General features: G+C 40.7%; 2 protein-coding genes across 4 annotated transcripts in view; one reads left to right on the top strand and one right to left on the bottom strand.

Moving 5' to 3' along the window:
- NLN (neurolysin) overlaps positions 1-11,340 on the bottom strand; it is a 130,644-nt gene extending 119,304 nt beyond the window's left edge. Inside the window, 3 exon segments of the mRNA XM_072605081.1 lie at positions 10,925-11,084; positions 11,087-11,319; positions 11,321-11,340. Of these exon segments, the coding sequence (XP_072461182.1) occupies positions 10,925-11,084; positions 11,087-11,319; positions 11,321-11,340 (413 nt within the window).
- SGTB (small glutamine rich tetratricopeptide repeat co-chaperone beta) overlaps positions 10,387-17,471 on the top strand; it is a 91,052-nt gene continuing 83,967 nt past the window's right edge. Inside the window, exons 1-2 of one of the 3 annotated variants that reach the window (XM_072605094.1) lie at positions 10,387-10,443; positions 12,965-13,088. In XM_072605094.1, the coding sequence (XP_072461195.1) occupies positions 12,989-13,088 (100 nt within the window). In that variant the 5' untranslated portion in view covers positions 10,387-10,443; positions 12,965-12,988. Of the gene's footprint in view, positions 10,444-11,167; positions 11,353-12,964; positions 13,089-17,471 lie in introns of those variants that run through there. The other 2 variants (XM_072605093.1, XM_072605097.1) reach the window with 2 other exon arrangements.

Raw genomic sequence — 17,471 nt, 5'->3', positions numbered from 1 at the left:
AGGCTGAAATGAAGAGGGAATACATTTGAGGCACAGAGGATGGCCTACGCAAACCCACAGTGGTAGAGACAGCATCTCCAATTTGGGGAAATGTTTGTTAACCAGTTTGGCTTAAATGTGGAGGGCATGAAGGGGAGAAGGAAGAAAAAGGTTTAGAAAAGTAGGTTGGAGCCAAATTGGGGAGGGACTTAAACATCAGGCTAAAAATTTGAGTGGTAGAGACAAAAAAAGCTACTGAAGATTTCTGAGCAAGCAGGGAAAGGGCAGACAAATCTGTGCCTTGGAAGGCTGACTTTGGCAGTTGTGCAAAGGATGGACTGGGAAAGGGAGAGTTTGGAAGCAAGGAGACTGGTTAGGAAGTTTATCTAGTTAAAAAGTCATTAGGGTCAGAACTAGGGAGGGTACAATCAATGAGAGTGGAATAAGGCAATAGAGCAGAAGGATATTGTGGGGATAGAATTAACAAGACATGGTAACTGTATGTGGGGAGTTAGGGAAAGAGAAGAGTGAAGAATGACTAAGATTTTGAGTCTGGATAGTAAAAAGGATGGTGGAGCCCTCAAAGAAATAGGGAGGAAGGAAGGGAGCAAAGAGAGGGAGAAAAGGTAAAGAAAGAAGGAAGGGAGGGCAGAAGGGAAGGAAATGAGGCAAAAAGGAGGGAAAGGAGGGGAAGGAAAGAAAGGGAAGGTGAGAATGAAGACAGGGAAGGAGAGAAGAAGGAAGGGAAGGAGTAAAGGAAGGAGGAAGAAAGGGATGGAGGAAAAGAAAGGAAGGAGAGAGAAAAGGAGGGAGCAAGGAAAGAAGAGAGGGATAGAAAGAAAGAAGGAGGAAAAGGAGAGGGGGAAGTAGGGAGGAAAGGAGGGAGAAAGGGAAGGAGAGAGGGAAGAAGGAAGGAAGGAATGGAGGAAAAAAATAAGAAGGGGAGGAAGGGTTATTAAATTTGAGGTCCTGGGGGACATTCAGGTGAAGCCATATAGCAGGTCATTTCCTGTTGCCACAGGCCACTCAAAGTCATGTAGATATTTGGCAAATCATTTAACCTGTCAGGGCCTCAGTTTCTCAATGTATAAAAGGGACCTCTAAGATCCCTTCCAGACCTAAATCTATGAAACTATAAACAGCTGTATTTTTGGAACTAGAACTCAGAGGAGAGATTAGACCTGGAGATCCAGATCTGCATCATAGAGGTGATAATTGAACTCTTGGGAACAAAAGTGATGAGATCACCAAGGGAAAAAGCTTAGAGAGATGAGTAGAAGGCCCACAGAAGGAAACAAAGATAAGCAGAGAAGATGTAAAACACATATGTTGAATTTGCTATATACTTAAAAGAAAAAATGTGTTAGGTGCTTTAAAAAAGAAGGAGTAAAAAGACTAGGATAGGACCTAGGAGGAGGGCCACACTTAGAGGCTGGAAAGAGGACAGTGAACAAACCACAAACAAAAAAGAGTGGTCAGACAGGAAGGAGAACCAGGAAAGTAGAGATTTATTAAGGGGGAAAAGGTGTGCTGCAGAAAGACCAAACAGGTTCAGGACTGAAGAGTCCATTGGGTTTATCAGTTAAGAGGTAAGGGATTTGGGTCTTCTTGTACAAAATGACAAATGGCAATGTTTCATATGACCGCACATGTATAATCTATTATCAGACTGCTTACTGTCTCAGGCAGGGAGGAAAAAAGGTAGGGATCAAATTTGGAACTCAAAACATTTTTTAAAATGTTTAAAAATTATTTTAACATGTAATTGGGGGGAAAATAAAATATTATACAAAAAAAAGGGTCATGGAAAACTTTTGAGAAAAAGTTTTTAATACGGTAGTGGGATCAGAAGATAGCTACCTCTTTCAGTGTTCTGCAGGTAGAAATAAGTTAATAAGTTTTTTATGAATTGAATCATGAGGGCTTGAGGACTGAATAGGTAGCGAAAAAGTGAAAGCAGGACTTGTAGCTTACTTTTTCTATAAATTTAAAAGTGAAAAAGTATACTGGACATAGCTTAAGAGGATGGTGGGGTCAAAGGAAAGGGTGTGTGTGTGTGTGTGTGCGCGTGCGTGCGTGCGTGTGTGTGTGTGTGTGTGTGTGTTTTAACAATGGGGAAACATGAGCACTGTTAAAAACAAAAACAAAAACAAAATGGGGAAACCTGAGCAGTGAAGCTAGGTGGATATTGTGCCAGGCCTGGAATCAGGAAGATCCATCTTTCTGAGTTCATATCTGATCACAGACAATTTCTAGCTGTGTGACCCTGGGCAAGTCACTTAACCCTGTTTGCCTCAATTTTCTCATCTGTAAAATGAGCTGGAGAAGAAAATGGCAAACCAGTATCTTTGCCAAGAAAACCCGAAGTTAGACACAGTTGAAATGACTGAACAACAAACCTGAATGTGTCTGTAGGCATGGAGTAAGAACCAGCAGGTAGGGTGAAATTGAGGAGGGGGAAGGGCATGCCCCTTTAGCAATCTGTCTACATAACTCCTCAAATTCACCAACATAAATGACCTTCTCCATCCCACTTCAGTTATATTCTGACACAAACCTCACTCTGAGAACTGTTTTACCTCCCAACTGCCTGAGCTCTGAATGCTACTCTCCAAGCAATATCTCCTATCCATCTACTCTCATTTTCACTGTCACCTTTGGTCTCTTGATTCTTCTCTCCTCCCATTTCATCTCTCTCACTCAGGCTTCATTTGCCTAGCCTTGATTCTATGACCTATCACTTTAATGTTTCACTATTGCCCTAAAATACTTAGCCTCTATTCTTCTACTGTTTCCTACCAGCAAATGCTTGTCCCTGGGTCACTAAAACGATCATATTTTCCCAGGACTGCTAAGAATTGCCGAACAGTAACAACATGAGTAGATTTCATCCGCTACCAGTTGATAGCAGATAACCTTAATTGCTGGGAAGAAGGAAACGGTGGTTTAATAGCCCCTGGAAGCTTCACTCCATCTCTGGATTTCACACACTGAAAGTACCCTCTGTCCCTGCAGCCTGTCCCTCTGATTGTCTCCTGACTCCCCCCCCCATCTCCATTTTAACGAGGACACTAAGGCAAATGATGTCTTCATTCCTCTCCAGCCTGAACTCCTGACTACAAAGTTTCTCTACCCTGCCTCCGAAACCGAGTATTTTATTTCTCCCGTTTGTTCTTCCTTGCTCACTTATTCCATGTAACCAGTTCATCTTCTTTTTCTATCATATATTTCATCGATCCCATTGTTTACAATGCTTTTTCTGTATAATTCTTGTTTGAACTGAATTGCAACCTGCGCACACCCACCATGAATCTATTTCCCTTTGGATGGCTGTCAACTGTTCCTTAGAGACTGTAGGTTTCTGTACTGTGCAGCCACACAGCATCACCAGAAGAATAGCAATGTTTAAAAGAGGAGCCTTTGTGTAAGGGCAAGCTTGAGGTCTTTGTGCCTGGCACATTGGAACAGATTAATAAATCCTTGTTGAGTAAATGAGTGATTGACTAAAACAATCATGCAATTTCCCAAAGGGGAATTCAAAAACTCCTGTTTAATTCCAGGTCTAGCTATTAGTCTATTTGTAGACTGTCCAATACATAAATACCAATGTGTGAGCTCTATGGGTTTTCCATCCACTGGACGGATCAGAGGCTTCAGGCTGGGTCTGAAGTTAGGGAGCCCAGAGTTCAAATCCATCCGCAAAGACTTACTATCTTTGTTACCATGGGCTAGTCACTTAACCTCTGCCTACCTCAGGTTCCTCAAATGTAAAATGGGGATCACAGCAGCTCTGACCTCACAGGGTTGTTGTGAAGATCCACTGAGATATTATCTGTACAATGCTTAGCATTGTGTATAGAATATAGTAAGCACTTAATAAATGCTTATTTCCTTTCCCTTTCCCCTAGTAAGGTCAACTCTGGGGTGATTATGGATTTCACTTAGGCTCTGAAAAATTCAAGTGCTTCATGCAGTCAATACTGACTGCATGAAGCACTTGAATTTTTCATCTAAACAGGAGTGTCTAAAGTAGACAAAAATGTCAGTCCACTCTCAAAACCCCCCACTGCTGCTCAACAGATTAAAATGTAATTAAGTGGGAAATGTTTAATAAATAAAAATACAATACAACAAAAATAATGTTAATTTGAGGTTTTCCAAGTTGGTATGCAGCCTGCAGACATCTGTTTCTATTTGAGTTTGACACTGTTGGTCTAGAGGGCCACACCATCTACAGCAGGGTTTTGACATTTTTTTGGTCACTGATTCCTTTAGCCTTCTGATGAAACCTAGGGATTCTTTCTCAGAATAATGTATTTAAATCCATAAAATAAGATAGATAGCATTACAAAGGAGAAAATTATATTGAAATCTTTAACAGCATATTTCAAAAACAAGTTTGCCCAAGTCCCAGGTTAAGGGAGTCCTTTTTTGACTTGGACTCCATGCTGCACCTCCTACATGAATCAAATACTTTGACTCACTGATGTTAATAACCAGAGGTCCATCTTCTTTCCTGTGCCTTTCTTCAGCTTTTCCCTTGCTACTTTCTCCTTTCCATTTGTCCACAAAAACATTACTATCACGGAACCCTAAAAAAAAAATTCCTTGATTTTTCAGCCTCATTTAATAGCAACTGTCCCATCTCTCTCCTCTTTAAAACAAAAACAAAAACAAAAAAACCCCCCAAAACCTTAAACATTTTGTTTTCCAAATCTGAGGCCAACTTTTTATCTACTTTGTAACACTAGTTCCTGAATTCTCAATTACTACCTGGCCTTTAACTACTAAATGGGTACTGTCTCAGACAAAGTGAGACAGGGAAAAGCCTTAGTTTAAAAAGGTGAGGGTCTCCTACTGCATGTGGGCCCATCTCTAATCATCCTGACCTATGTCTTGCTACTGCACTTGGATGACTCTGGAAGAGTCACTTAAATCAAATTCACTTGTAAGTCAAGACTTTACCCTCCTGATGTTACTGGTTCTCTTAGAGAATGAAGGACAAACAATGACAACTAAGCTTTTAGATAAGTTTTTCTAATATGTCTAATGCTAAAATTTGTTCTGCATGACTACATATCTGTAATGGGTTTTTATTTTTCTTGCCTTCTCAATGGGTAGAGAGAGGGAGAGAAAAGGAGGGAATTTGGAACTAAAAATAAAATAAAAAATGAATCAAAACATAAAGAAAAATATTTCTATACTCTGTCTTCTCACTATTCACTCTCTCTAACTCATTGAAAAATGACTTCTGTCCTTACTGGTCCTGCTGTTTCTATAGTTACTAGTGACCAAATTGTCAAGTCTGGTGGTCTTTTCTCAGTCTTTGAACTTTCTGAGAATTTTGATCCAATTAATTGCCACTCCCTTACTAGAACATAGGTTCTTACGTTGGCGTCTACAGACCAAAAATGGTCCATGATTCAGGTCTATTGCAAAACAAACAACTCCCCCCCAAATAATCCCCAATAAAACCCCATGCATTTATTTATTTATTTATTTTTTACCGATCTTTAACTGAAATTTATCATTTCATTCAATTTTGATTTTTTCTTCTAAGACATTATTCTGAGGTGTGCATGACACAAAAAACATTAAGAACTCCTGTACAAGTTATATTCATTCCCTCCTTTGCTGGCTTTGGAGACACGATGATCTTCTGGTCCACCCACCTCTCCAATCATACTTCCTGTTTCATTTCTGGTTCCTCATTCTTATCCTGATCCCTTAATTTGGGTGTTTCTCACAGGTTCATCATAGGCCTTCTCTTTCTATACTTTCTGACCTGGCAACTTCATTCTTTCCTATGGCTTTAAGCATCATCCCTGTGCTGATCATTCCCAAATCTACTATCTCTAGTCCTACATTCTCCTCTGAACTTCAGACTGACATTTTTAGCTGCCTACAAGTCATCTTTAACCTAAATGTTTCACATTCCAAATCAAACTCATTATTTTTTCCCAGTAAACTTGCTCTACCTTCTGATTTCACTATTTTAATGACACCTACTACTCAGCCCATCTTCTAAAATTCATAACCTTATTTTGACTTTTCCCTCTCCCTTATCTTTCACATTCAGCCAAGCTCCTCTCTCCTCAACATCTCTTAAATATGAACTCTCCTCTCTACTTCTGCTGCTGACACACTAATACAACCAAACTTGACTACATGGCATTCTATTTCCTCCTTTTGCCACATCTTTCATGCCTAGAATGTTCTTTCTCCTCATTTCAACTTCTTAGAATCTCTAATTCCCTTCAAGTTCAGTTTAAGTAATAACTTCTACAAGAGATCTTTCCTGATTCCCTTAATTCCTGGAACCTGGCACGGGTAATTTTTAATTTATTTTGTGTTTACTTAATTGAGTATATGTTGTTTACATCCAATAGAATATAAACTCTTTGAGGACAAGGATCGTTCTTGTCTTTGCATCCCCAGAGCCTGGTGGACAGAGTCTTTCACAAAAATAGGCTATTAATAAATGCCTGTTTAACTGAATTAGCTGGCATTCCACATTTTGGCATCATATAAGCTTCTGTGCCTTTTTTCAGGCTGTCTTTATACCTAGAGTGCCCTCTGTCCCTCCCTACTAATGTTTTGTCTATTGATTCTTATTCATCCTTTAAAGTATGACTCAAATGCTACCACTTTACTGAAGCTTCCCCTGAACCCTCCCATTGTTAACCCAGTTGGACCTTCCCTCTGTGGTGGGTGAAAGAAAAAATGACTGAGAAAACAAAGGTTGGAGCTCCCAAGAATATTGATTTATTAAGCAATGCATGCCAATGCCAATGCAGGCAACTTCCTCAGCTTAGGGCTGGACCCCAAATATAGAAGGAGACAGACTTTAATACATTAAAAACAATCAAATAAGGCCAATTAATTAAAAGAAAACAATTAACCAGAAAACAATATCAGGTGGATGTACAATTGTGAGAACTCCTTGCATCAGTCTTTGGATCTAACTGGGTTTCTGGTCAGCATAGACTAGGTCCTTCAGCAGATGGAGGTGGTCCAACTTCCTGGTCACATATGGCTAGGTTCCAACAATACAATAAGGTTTTCTCTCAATTCCCCCAATTGAATAAAGTTTTCTCACAAGACAGAAGTTGGACTAGACCCAATATTGAATAGAAAAGGAAGTGAGCTAGTTCAAGAATTGAGTCACAAGATGGAGTCAGTGTGGTTTACCCAATTCCCACCATCATTTGCTGCTCTAATCCCCTTAATTCCCTCACCCCTAAGAGCTTACTTTGTTTTACAACTCTTTAATGTACTTTTCATGCAACATTGTACATAACACTCATGTTGGCATGACTTTCCCTCCCTGAATCTCCTTAAGAGTAGGAACTAGAATTTAATCTAAACTTTGTATCTCCTTCAGTAACTAGGACAGTGCTCAGTATTCATTTTACTTGTTATATGATATACTTATGACTAATCAATTTCTTCAGCTGTTGTTAAAGCTAACAATTGTGTGGTTTTAAAATGTATATATAGGAATTATCTGTTTTTAAAGCATCTATATATGTAGCAAGAAGAAAATATAACCTTAAGAATCTCCCATGGTTTCCTACAGAGATTCATATTATTAGAACCTATCTGGAGTATACATTCCATAATTTTCCATTATTTTCCTAAGAATTTTTCCGTCCTAGCACAGTTTATGTAACTAGACCCCTCAAAAATAGTTCCCAAGTACTGTCCTATATAAATGATGAATTTGGAGCCCAAATCTGTCACCTGAACTATATGAAGAACCTAGGTTCAAATCTTGCTTCTGATGCTTGCTACCTGTGTGACTTTCAGCAAGTGCCTTAATTTCCCTGAGTCTCAGTTTCCTCATATGTAAAAATGAGGGGGTTGGACCATATGGCCTCTGAGTCCTCTACAGTTCCATGTACGTAAATGTGTAGTGGTAATATAAATGGAAAAATCTTTCCCATTCATTAATAGGTCCAAGTGACCTGCTTAGATCCCATGGAAGTCTAAGTCATGTTGTGGGAGGAGCTTGCTGAACGAGTGGAACAGAAAGTGTGGAGCAAAGCTGAGAGAAAGTTGGTCAGTCCAGTCAGAACTGGGAAAGACACAGGCAGGCAGGCACAGGTTAGGCTCCTGAGTGTTTGTGGGAAGGTCCCAGTAGGGGGCGGGGAGACTTGGGAATCCATTTGCCCCACTGCAGTGATAAACTGCATAGGTTTCTTGGTTGCTAGGATGGATTTTACCTTCTGGTTCTGGGATTTGGCTTTTTGGTATTTAAATAAATGTTTTTCTTCTGCTTTCTATATGGAGAGTCTTTGTGATATGAAGAATACTTTGTGATTGAGAACTACGCTGGCATATTCACAGTCACCACCAGTGCTGTGAATATTGCCTTGGTGATACAAGATGATATTAAGATCTCCATTTTTCAGGTCATATGATGGCTTATGTCCTAGGTAGGTAGCAGCCTGCAAAGATTAGCATGACTAGACTAAAACTTAAAAGAAAAGAGGAGTTCATTCATCAGGACATTCTCCCCCATAATGCAGATGGCCACTCATCAATGCCTGTCCATTCTGTGGGATTGTCTGTGTTCTTCCACAAACTCACCACAAGCGATCCACTAAAAATATCTAACATCTTCCTTGGTTTCTCCTAATATCATAAGAATACCAGAAGGGTACTGAGGCTGTTCATCACTTGTGGTCCATGCCATTTGAATAATTGATGTTCTTTTCCAATCTTTTACTTCTATTCAAACTTCCGCACTGTTTATATGTTTCAGGGCAGGTAAGTGGAGAAGTGGATAGAGTGCTAGGCCTGAAGACAGGAAAACTAATCTTCCTGAGGTCAAATCTGGCCTCAGACACTTCCTAGCTGTGTGGCCCTGGGCAAGTCACTTAACCCTGCTTGCCTCAGTTTTCTCATCTGTAAAATGAGATGGAGAAAGAAATGGCAAAGAAAAGAAACCACTCCAGTACCTTTATCAAGAAAATTCCAAATGGGGTCATGAAGAATCATATTCGACTTGAAAAACCAACAACAAAACACATTTTATGTTTCAGCCTATTCATGTTACTGCCATTCTCTAGCTGGAGTTCCCTGATTTACAGTAGTACTACTTACAGAGATAATACAATATAATTGCTATCATTGAAGTAGCCCTTTAAGGTTTGCAAAGTACTTTACAAACATTATTTCATTTGCTGCTCAAAGATAACCCTATAATTATAAGCACTATTAGGCTTTTTTAAAAAACATATCAGGAAACTGAAGTTTTTAGAGGTGAAGGGATTACCCAGCTCAAAGACGTTAAAAGCAGCATTTGAACCCAGGTCTTCCTGAAGTCAACCCCAGGATCCTTTGCACCATACCATGCTGCCTTAGCAACAGGAAAATTAACTCTACACTGTAAAAAAGTGGAACACTAAATAACTCAGGAAGCTATAAGAGCCTACTGGGATGGTATTCGGGAAAGAATGGCTGAACTTAAAGAGTCTCAAGTCTTGAGTTTCAATTCTACTTCTGCTTTGTACTGTTTGGGTTACCTGAGGGTGGCGTTGGACCAGATAAGAAGGATGTGAATAAAGGAAATAATCATTTATTAAGCACCTACTATGTGCCAGGCACTGTTTTAAGAGCTTCACAAATATTTCATTTGATCCTCACAACAGGCCTTGGGAGGTAGGTTCTGATATAGGGTAGATTCATATTTTACAGCTGAGGAAACTGAGGCAATTGGACAGACTAGAAGACCTCCAAGATCCCTCTCACCTCTGTATCTATGATCCTATGATCTTTTTGGTTGTTCATCTATATTTTTACTTAGTTTTAAGACAAGGGCCTTGTAAATGTAGGGGCCTTGCTGGTTTAAACCTTCACAATCAGTAGGGAAGACCTTTGAGCTCTATGTTGTTAGATGAAGATAGGACATGATTTGGAAAGCAAAGGTGGGAAAGGGCACAAGGAGCAACAGAAAGAAGTGAGCAGGAAAAGGCTAACCTAGCCTCTTCCCAAAGCTGCAATCCCAAGACTGGCCAAAATGAAACTGGCTCCCAGCAATCAGTTTTCTAAGTTGTGTCCACTAAGTCTCTAACTATTTCATGGGGAGAAAAAAAGAACAGGAATTGCTAACTAATGCAAGTAAAGGTATCAGACTTGGGCTTTAAGGGACCAATGCCTAAAGACTGGCAAGCCGTGCAAATTGGCATGGTACTTTTGAGTGAAGGGTTGCAGCAGTTTTTAATAACAAGACTGCAAGGAAGCAACCCAGGGCTGAACGTGGTCCATCTTGGCATTCTTCTAGCCAGCATGACACTATAGTGCTTTTCACTGCAGCAAAGAGAGCCTTCTAGAGCTATAAGAGATATTAGAGGTCATTTAGTCCAGCACTATGGTGTAGTGGAAAGAGGGCTTGAGCTGCTGTCAGAGGACCTGAATTTGAATTCTATCTCTGCCAATTAGCTATCTGAGGACCCTCGGGTAAGTCATTTGGGCCTCGGTTTCCTCATCTGTAAAATAAGGGAATAAAGGGGGCCAGAGTTTCCTTCCAGCTCTAAATACACATCCTAAAATGTATCTAAATCTAGCCCTCACTTTCCTCACCTGGACTAGATGAATGAATGGACTAGTGGACTGCTCCTGGAAATCAATTCCAGCTCTAAATCTAGGATCACACGATGTCATTCTATAGATGGGGAAACTGAGGCATCAAGGAGGGCAGTCAGACAAAGGGGACATGCATACTCTCCCTAAGGACGGAATGAGAAAGGAAAAAACCCTTACCGGCTCCCACAACCCGAACTCCTCCTCGGAGGTGGGAGCAGTCGAGGGGGATTTCTGGCGGGGCTTCTCTTACTGACCGGGTGTCGCCCGCCGCGGCAGGGCAGGGTCACCGTCCACCGGGCGTGGGGTCGGGGGGGAGACGACGGTGAAGGTGAGGTGCCGATGGGTGGGTGGGTACCTGTGGAGGCCTTGGCACGCGGAGAAGCCCCGGGCGAGCATGAGGAGGGTCTGGGGGCCCCGGGATCGCGGCGGCTCCGGAAGCTTCCTCCAGCGGCTGCTGCTCGGAGGCTGGGAACGTGGGCGGGGGGCGGACACTCCGCAGCGAGGCGTTCCCCGCGACTCCCCCCGCGGGTGACAGCCCCACGCCGGCGCCCACTTCCGCCCGCGGCCCCGAGCGCGCCCGCGCCCCGTGCCCGCGTCCGGAGGAGAGGCTCGGGAGCGCGGGCGACCGCGGCGGCGGCGGGAGGGAGCCGCGAAGTTTGTGCGGGCGGGGCCGGCTGCGGGGCGGGGGCGGCGTCGGAGCGGGTGGAGCCGCGGGAGACGCGCTCCCGTCGTCGCTGCCCGCGGTCCTGGAGCTGCATCCTCGCTGCTCATCCTGCTCACAGGGTAAGGAGGCTTCTGCCAGGGGAGGTGCTCCTCCCGGGACCCCCCAACCCTCCACTCCCCACTCGAGATCAGCCCCCCCCGCGACCCCTCCGTGGCGGGGAGCTGGGGAGAGATGCCAGGGGGTGCAGGAAGAAAAGCCAGGTGTCGTCGATGGTGTCATTGTTTGGGGGGGGTGTCAGTGCAGCACAGAAAGGTGAGGGTACACAACGGAGCATCCTTCCTCTTTCTCCTCTAGCTCCCCCTCCCTTCTCTACCCTCATCCCCTCCTCCCTTTTCCTCCTGCTCCTTCTTCCCCCCCCCCCCAAAAGAAGAGGAGGACGAGAGATGGTAGGGAGAAGGGGTGCTGGGAATGCTGATGGCGCTCTCAGTACCTGCAGCCCTAGGGCCTGAACGCCGGGTTCATCTTCCCCCAGCCCCGATTCACTTTATTTTCTGAGGACATCAAATAAATAAATGAAGAAAGGGGGCGGCGGGGGGGGGGAGCAGAGGAAGCCAGCAGCAGGTACCACACCCTGGCTTTGAATTAGGGAGACCAGAGAGCCAAATGAAGGAGTGTTGGAGAAATTACAAGCCTGAGCCACCGTTTCAATGTTTTTCAGTGTTTTGCAAAAAAAGAAGGGTCCATGAATGAATGTTGTTAGGAGTTTTAAGCCCCACTGAACAAAGTTATACATATGGTATACTATAATAAGAAATGTTTACAGCATGCACTTATACATTTGTATAATTAATTACATGTGTAAAATTTAAAAGACGTATTCTATTATACTGTTATATGTACATAGTATATATATTCATACATATATTATTTTCATTTTCATTACTGCCCCTTACAAGTTCCTTAGACAGTAACTATTTATATATAAAAGAGATTCCTCTTCCACCCCTCCCATGATGATGCATTTAAATACTGTGCCATTTTTATTCAGTTTATTCTTTGAGACTGATGCTAAGAAAGTTGAATGACCTTAAAGTTGGAATTGATGAAGTGGGAGATGATCAGTTTTGACGTTAGCAGAATGTTATTTATCATGAGTTAAAGTTGAGGTTATTGTGTTTTGATTCTCAGTAAGGACAAAGTGATTAAATAGTCCCTGAGGCAGTGATTGATAAAAAATATGTTTTTAAAAATTATCTATCCAGGTCTTTATTGAACCTGTCAGTCTCAGCTTAAAATCAGCACGCTCTCATAGAGAAAATTTCTACTTAGATAAAACTGTTGCCTAATCTAATACAATGTTACTGTATATAAAGGAAGAGATGTCATAAATTATCCATAATAAGCCTTTGAGTTCACTTTACTTCTTTTAAAAAAGAATTCATGTTTATTTTTAAGGTGTAATTTTGTAATTTAATTCATAGAGCCTCTGACATGCACCAGTTGTTTGACCCTGGGCAAGTCACTTAAACTGCCAATACTCGTGGAAATTCTCCATGACTTCAGGTTTCAGAGAAGTTCCCTTTCATCATTAGCAGAGTGAGTTTCCTCACCAGGACTTCTCTGTATTAATTCAATCATAGTCTGGCCCAAAATAATTTAATTTGCAAGTTTCATATTTCGTTCTTAGTAAACTATCTTAGTAAACTTAAGATTTTTCTTTTTCTTATGTAGGGGACCATTTTCTAAGCTTGCAAAATGTCATCCATCAAGCATCTCGTCTATGCAGTTATCCATTTCTTGCGGGAACAAAGCCAGATAGATACTTATACTTCAGATGAACAAGAAAGCTTGGAAGGTAATGTTAATGACCAACTAGGAACCTGCTTTTTAATTTTAGATTTTATGAAGCAGCTAGGTGACCCAGGGGATAGAATATTGGACCTGGAGCAAGAAGAACTGAGTTCAAATCCCTTCTCAGACATTTATTAGCCGCATGACCTTGGTCAAATCATTTAGTCTCTTTCAACATCAGTTTCCCCATCTGAAAATGGGGATAATAGCAGTATCTACCTCGCAGGGTTGTTATCAGGATAAAATAAGAATAACATACATAAAGCATTTTTTGAATTGTAAAATACTATATAAACGTAAGTTATTACTATGATCATAAGCCTCCCCTAGAGTCTTTATTAACTCACTGTGACATGGAGGTGATCCTGGGTCCTGAGAGGCTGGCCCAGAGGAATCTCTGATTCTGTGAAATCTTACCAGACTGGAAAGGCTTCAAATGCAGTCAGTGTGCCTGTCCTCAGGGATAGCCTAGCTAAGTTCAGAGAGTCTCCAAGTTGACTTTAGGGTTAAGAATTTTTTTGCGAGGTTTACCAGGCAATTTTTGAAGGACATTGACTAAGTCAAAGGGGATTATTCTGCACATCAGCTAAGAGAATACCAATGAAACCATAGATCATTGAAGTGGTCTAAACAATCCACAAGTTTTTAAGCACCTACTATGGTTGTAGGCACTGTTCTAAGTGCTAGGGAAGTGAAGACAAAGATAAATTTTTTCCTGTCCTCAAGGGACTTATATTTTATTTAGAGAGACAACATATATGCGTGTAAATATATAGAAAATAAATAGAAGGTCACTAGCAGCTAGAAAGGTCAGGAAAAGCCTTGTGACGTGAGCTTTGAAGCAAACTAGGGATTCTATGAGTCAGAGATGAGGAGAGAATATACTATAGATATGGGAATGAGGGTGGGTACAGCCTATGCAAAGGTACAGAGACAGAAAATGGAGTGTCATCTGTGAGGTATAGCAAGAAGACCTGTTGTATAGAACTGGATAGCGCATAAAAGGAATAATGTATTATAAGGCTGGAAAGGTGGACCAGAGTCAGGTCATTAAAGGCTTTAAATGCCAAAGAGAAGAATTTGTATTTAATCCTTGAAATAATAGGGACCCTCTAGAGTATATTGTGCAGGGGAGTGACATGAAGAAAACTAAACTTTAGAAATATTACTGTGTGATATTATCACCTGTATGTTGGATGGTTTGTAAGGAGGAGAGTTTTTGAGGCAACAAGACCAACCAGAAGACTACTGCAATCCAGGCAAGAATTGATGAAGGTCTGAACTATCCTGGTGGCCATATGAGTAGAAAGGAAGGGATGGATACAAAAGATGTGGGTATAAAATCCAAGACTGCTAACTGAATGTATGGAGTGAGGGAAATGGAGAATGATTCTGTTTGCAGACCTGTGTAACTAGAAGGATAGTAGAACCCTGAACAAAAATCAAGTTAGAAAGAGTAGTGATTAAAGGGGTAGTCAATGAATTCTTTTTTGAATGGGTTGAATTTGAGATGTTTGTGGAACATTCTATTTTAAAATGTACATTAGGCAGTTCATGATGTGGGATTTATCTTGGTAGACAGACTAGATTTACAGATTTGGCCATTATCTGCACAAATGTGGTAAATTCATGGGAGCTGATGAGATCACCAAGAGTATAGAAAGAGAAGGGCAGCTTAGGTGGTGAAGTGGATAGAGTACAGGGTCTGAAGTCAGGAAAATACATCTTCATGAGTTCAAATCTAGTCTCAGACACTTACTAGCTCTGTAATGCTGGGCAAGTCACTTAACATTGTTTGCCTCAGTTCCTCATCTATATGATGAGCTGGAGAAGGAAATGGCAGTATTTTTGCCAAGAAAACTCCAAAGGGGGTTACTAATAGTCTTATATGACTGAACAACAACAACAACAAATACGAAGAGAAGAGGGCCCAGGAAACAACCTCACTTTCTGTGGCACAGCTAGGAGAGAGGATACAATTGCTGATCTAACAAAGGAGACAGAAGGAGCTATCAGTTAGAAGGAAAACACACAGAGAAGAGGTGGTCAGTGGTGTCACTGGGTGCAGAGAGATCAAGAAGGGTAATGATAAAAGAAAAAGACATCTGATTTGGCAGTTAATATACTATATAATTATAATATTAATTAATTAATATAATATATAATATATTTGGCAGTATAATCACTGGTAAATTTGGAAAGAGCTACTTATGTTTTAAGGCAAGATCAAAATATTTTGTTGACCTTTCAGAAAGGGATGCTGTGATGAAAGAAGACATTCTGGCTACTCTAATAGTTTCTCTAAGGCTGTTTTTTTTTTATTAATAAGAAATAGCATCCTGTTTACAACAGATTATATTGACATAAAGATTTCTTGGAAAAGTAGTTGGATAAAGAAAATAACTCCATCAAAGAACCCAATCATTGCACCACTGATGGAAGGCTCTGAGCAGATGATGTATGTTTGGGAGCTGCTTATCTTGAAGAGAGAGGTTTTCCCCACCAAAATATCAAAGCTTTTTTGTCCTACATAAGCCTTTTACTGTTTAGTTAGGTGATCTACAGTCACAGAGAATGTCACTGTCACATGCTTTCTTGAGTTTATGTTCCTTCATAATAAAATGCAAGTTAAAAATAGTCATAGCAGCAGTGGAATTCAGCAGATGGGTTTGTGGTGGTTCACCGAGCTTACCTTCCTTGTGGCTTGAAAGATTTAATTACTGCAGTGAGGCAGTGCATTGGGTAAAGTGTAATGAATGGTGGTCTGATTATAATTTTCTTTTCAAAGATATGTTTCCTCCAAAGGGACAGCTCTCACATTGGCTTCTGAGATAGCCTCCCTTGTGAATATGCTTTTAAGAAGAAGGAATGAAAACTAGGCCTTCGTTTAAAATTTACTTGCCTCTGGTGATGAGGGAATTCCTTTCCAGGGCTTTTATGAATAGCAATTGACATATGGCCAGAGGGTTGAAGAATATTGTCTAACTTTGTAATGAAATTGCTGATAATTCTTAATGTCCTGACCAGTGAAAGGTGAAGGTAATAGAAGGGAGTCTATGAGTTTGGGTTGTCATGTCACAAGTAGATAAGTGAAATCACTCTAACAGAAAGATTTGTTTTCTAACAGAAAGAGAATATGTGCTTTTTGAGAGAACTTAAGCTGCCAGAAATATAATCGAGCCCTTCTTTTCACAAAGATTTTCAGTCCTATTTTTAGTGTTGTATGCAGCCAAAAATATGGTGTCTTAAGGCTTTCTTACATGGCATTCAGAAATGTTGCCAGCCTATTTGTGTGACTGCCCCCCAACTTTTTTTTTTTAGCTCTTTGAGTCTAATTTAGTTGAACATGAAAAATAATAGTGGCAATTTAAGCCCAGGAATAGGCCAAACCTCATCACTAACTCACTGTGTGAACTTGAGTCTGTCATTTAGCCTTATTGTGTATGTTTAGTTACATGTAAAAGGGAAATAATATCTGCTTTTTGCCTCATAGAGTAATTGCAAGAATCAACTGAGATAATATATATTGATGTGTTTTGAAAAGCAGATACTTCAATATAAACATTGTGCATTTTGGGTTCAGACCTGGGATTGCATTTCTCCTTTTGTAGAAACTCCTGCCACTGACTCATATTAGCAATTCCTCTCTAACTTAGTCTTAGAGAGTTGCCTGGGACACTGAGAGGTAGGTAGAGTGGCTTGCCCATGATCTCAGAGGCAGTCCTTGAAGCTGAGTCTTTCTGTTTCAAACGCTGCCCTTCCTTCCGCTAGACCACCCTTCCTTTCTTTGGAAACATGTATTTTAAAAAATGGATATTCAGTTTAATTTCATGAAGATTCACCTTCTCTCCCACTTCCCTCCCCCTATCCCATGCTCCCATTGAGAAATCAGGGAAAACAAAAGCCCTGCTACAACAATGTATAATAAAACAAAACAAATTTTGATATTGGCTATGTCCAAAAAATGTCTCAATCTACACCCTGAGTCTATTAACTATACACCATTAACTCTCTATCAGGCTGTAAGTAGCATGTTTCTGTCTTCTGGAATTGTGGTTGGTTATTGTGTTGATTGGAGTTCCCAAATCTTTCAAAGGTATTTTTCTTTACCATATTGTTGTCATTGTATCTATTGTTCTCCTGGTTCTGTCCATTCATTCTCTATCAGTTCATATAAGTCTTCTCTGAAACCATCTCTTTTATGTTTTCTTGTGTTATTATCATTTAAGAAATAGTCACCTCTCTTTTGGGCTACAAGTACATCTGTTTTCTCTTTCCAATACCAGATAGACAGGTTTTTTTTTTTATTACTTTTAGATTAAGTAATACTCAAGGCAATATGTTTCATTAGTGTTTTCCAGTCTAATTCAATAGACATTAAGCATCT

This window comes from Notamacropus eugenii, chromosome 4 (assembly GCF_028372415.1).
Source record: "Notamacropus eugenii isolate mMacEug1 chromosome 4, mMacEug1.pri_v2, whole genome shotgun sequence".
NCBI lineage: Eukaryota > Metazoa > Chordata > Mammalia > Diprotodontia > Macropodidae > Notamacropus > Notamacropus eugenii.
The sequence above is the reverse complement of the archived record's forward strand: the minus strand, read 5'-3'. Positions and strand labels throughout refer to the sequence as shown.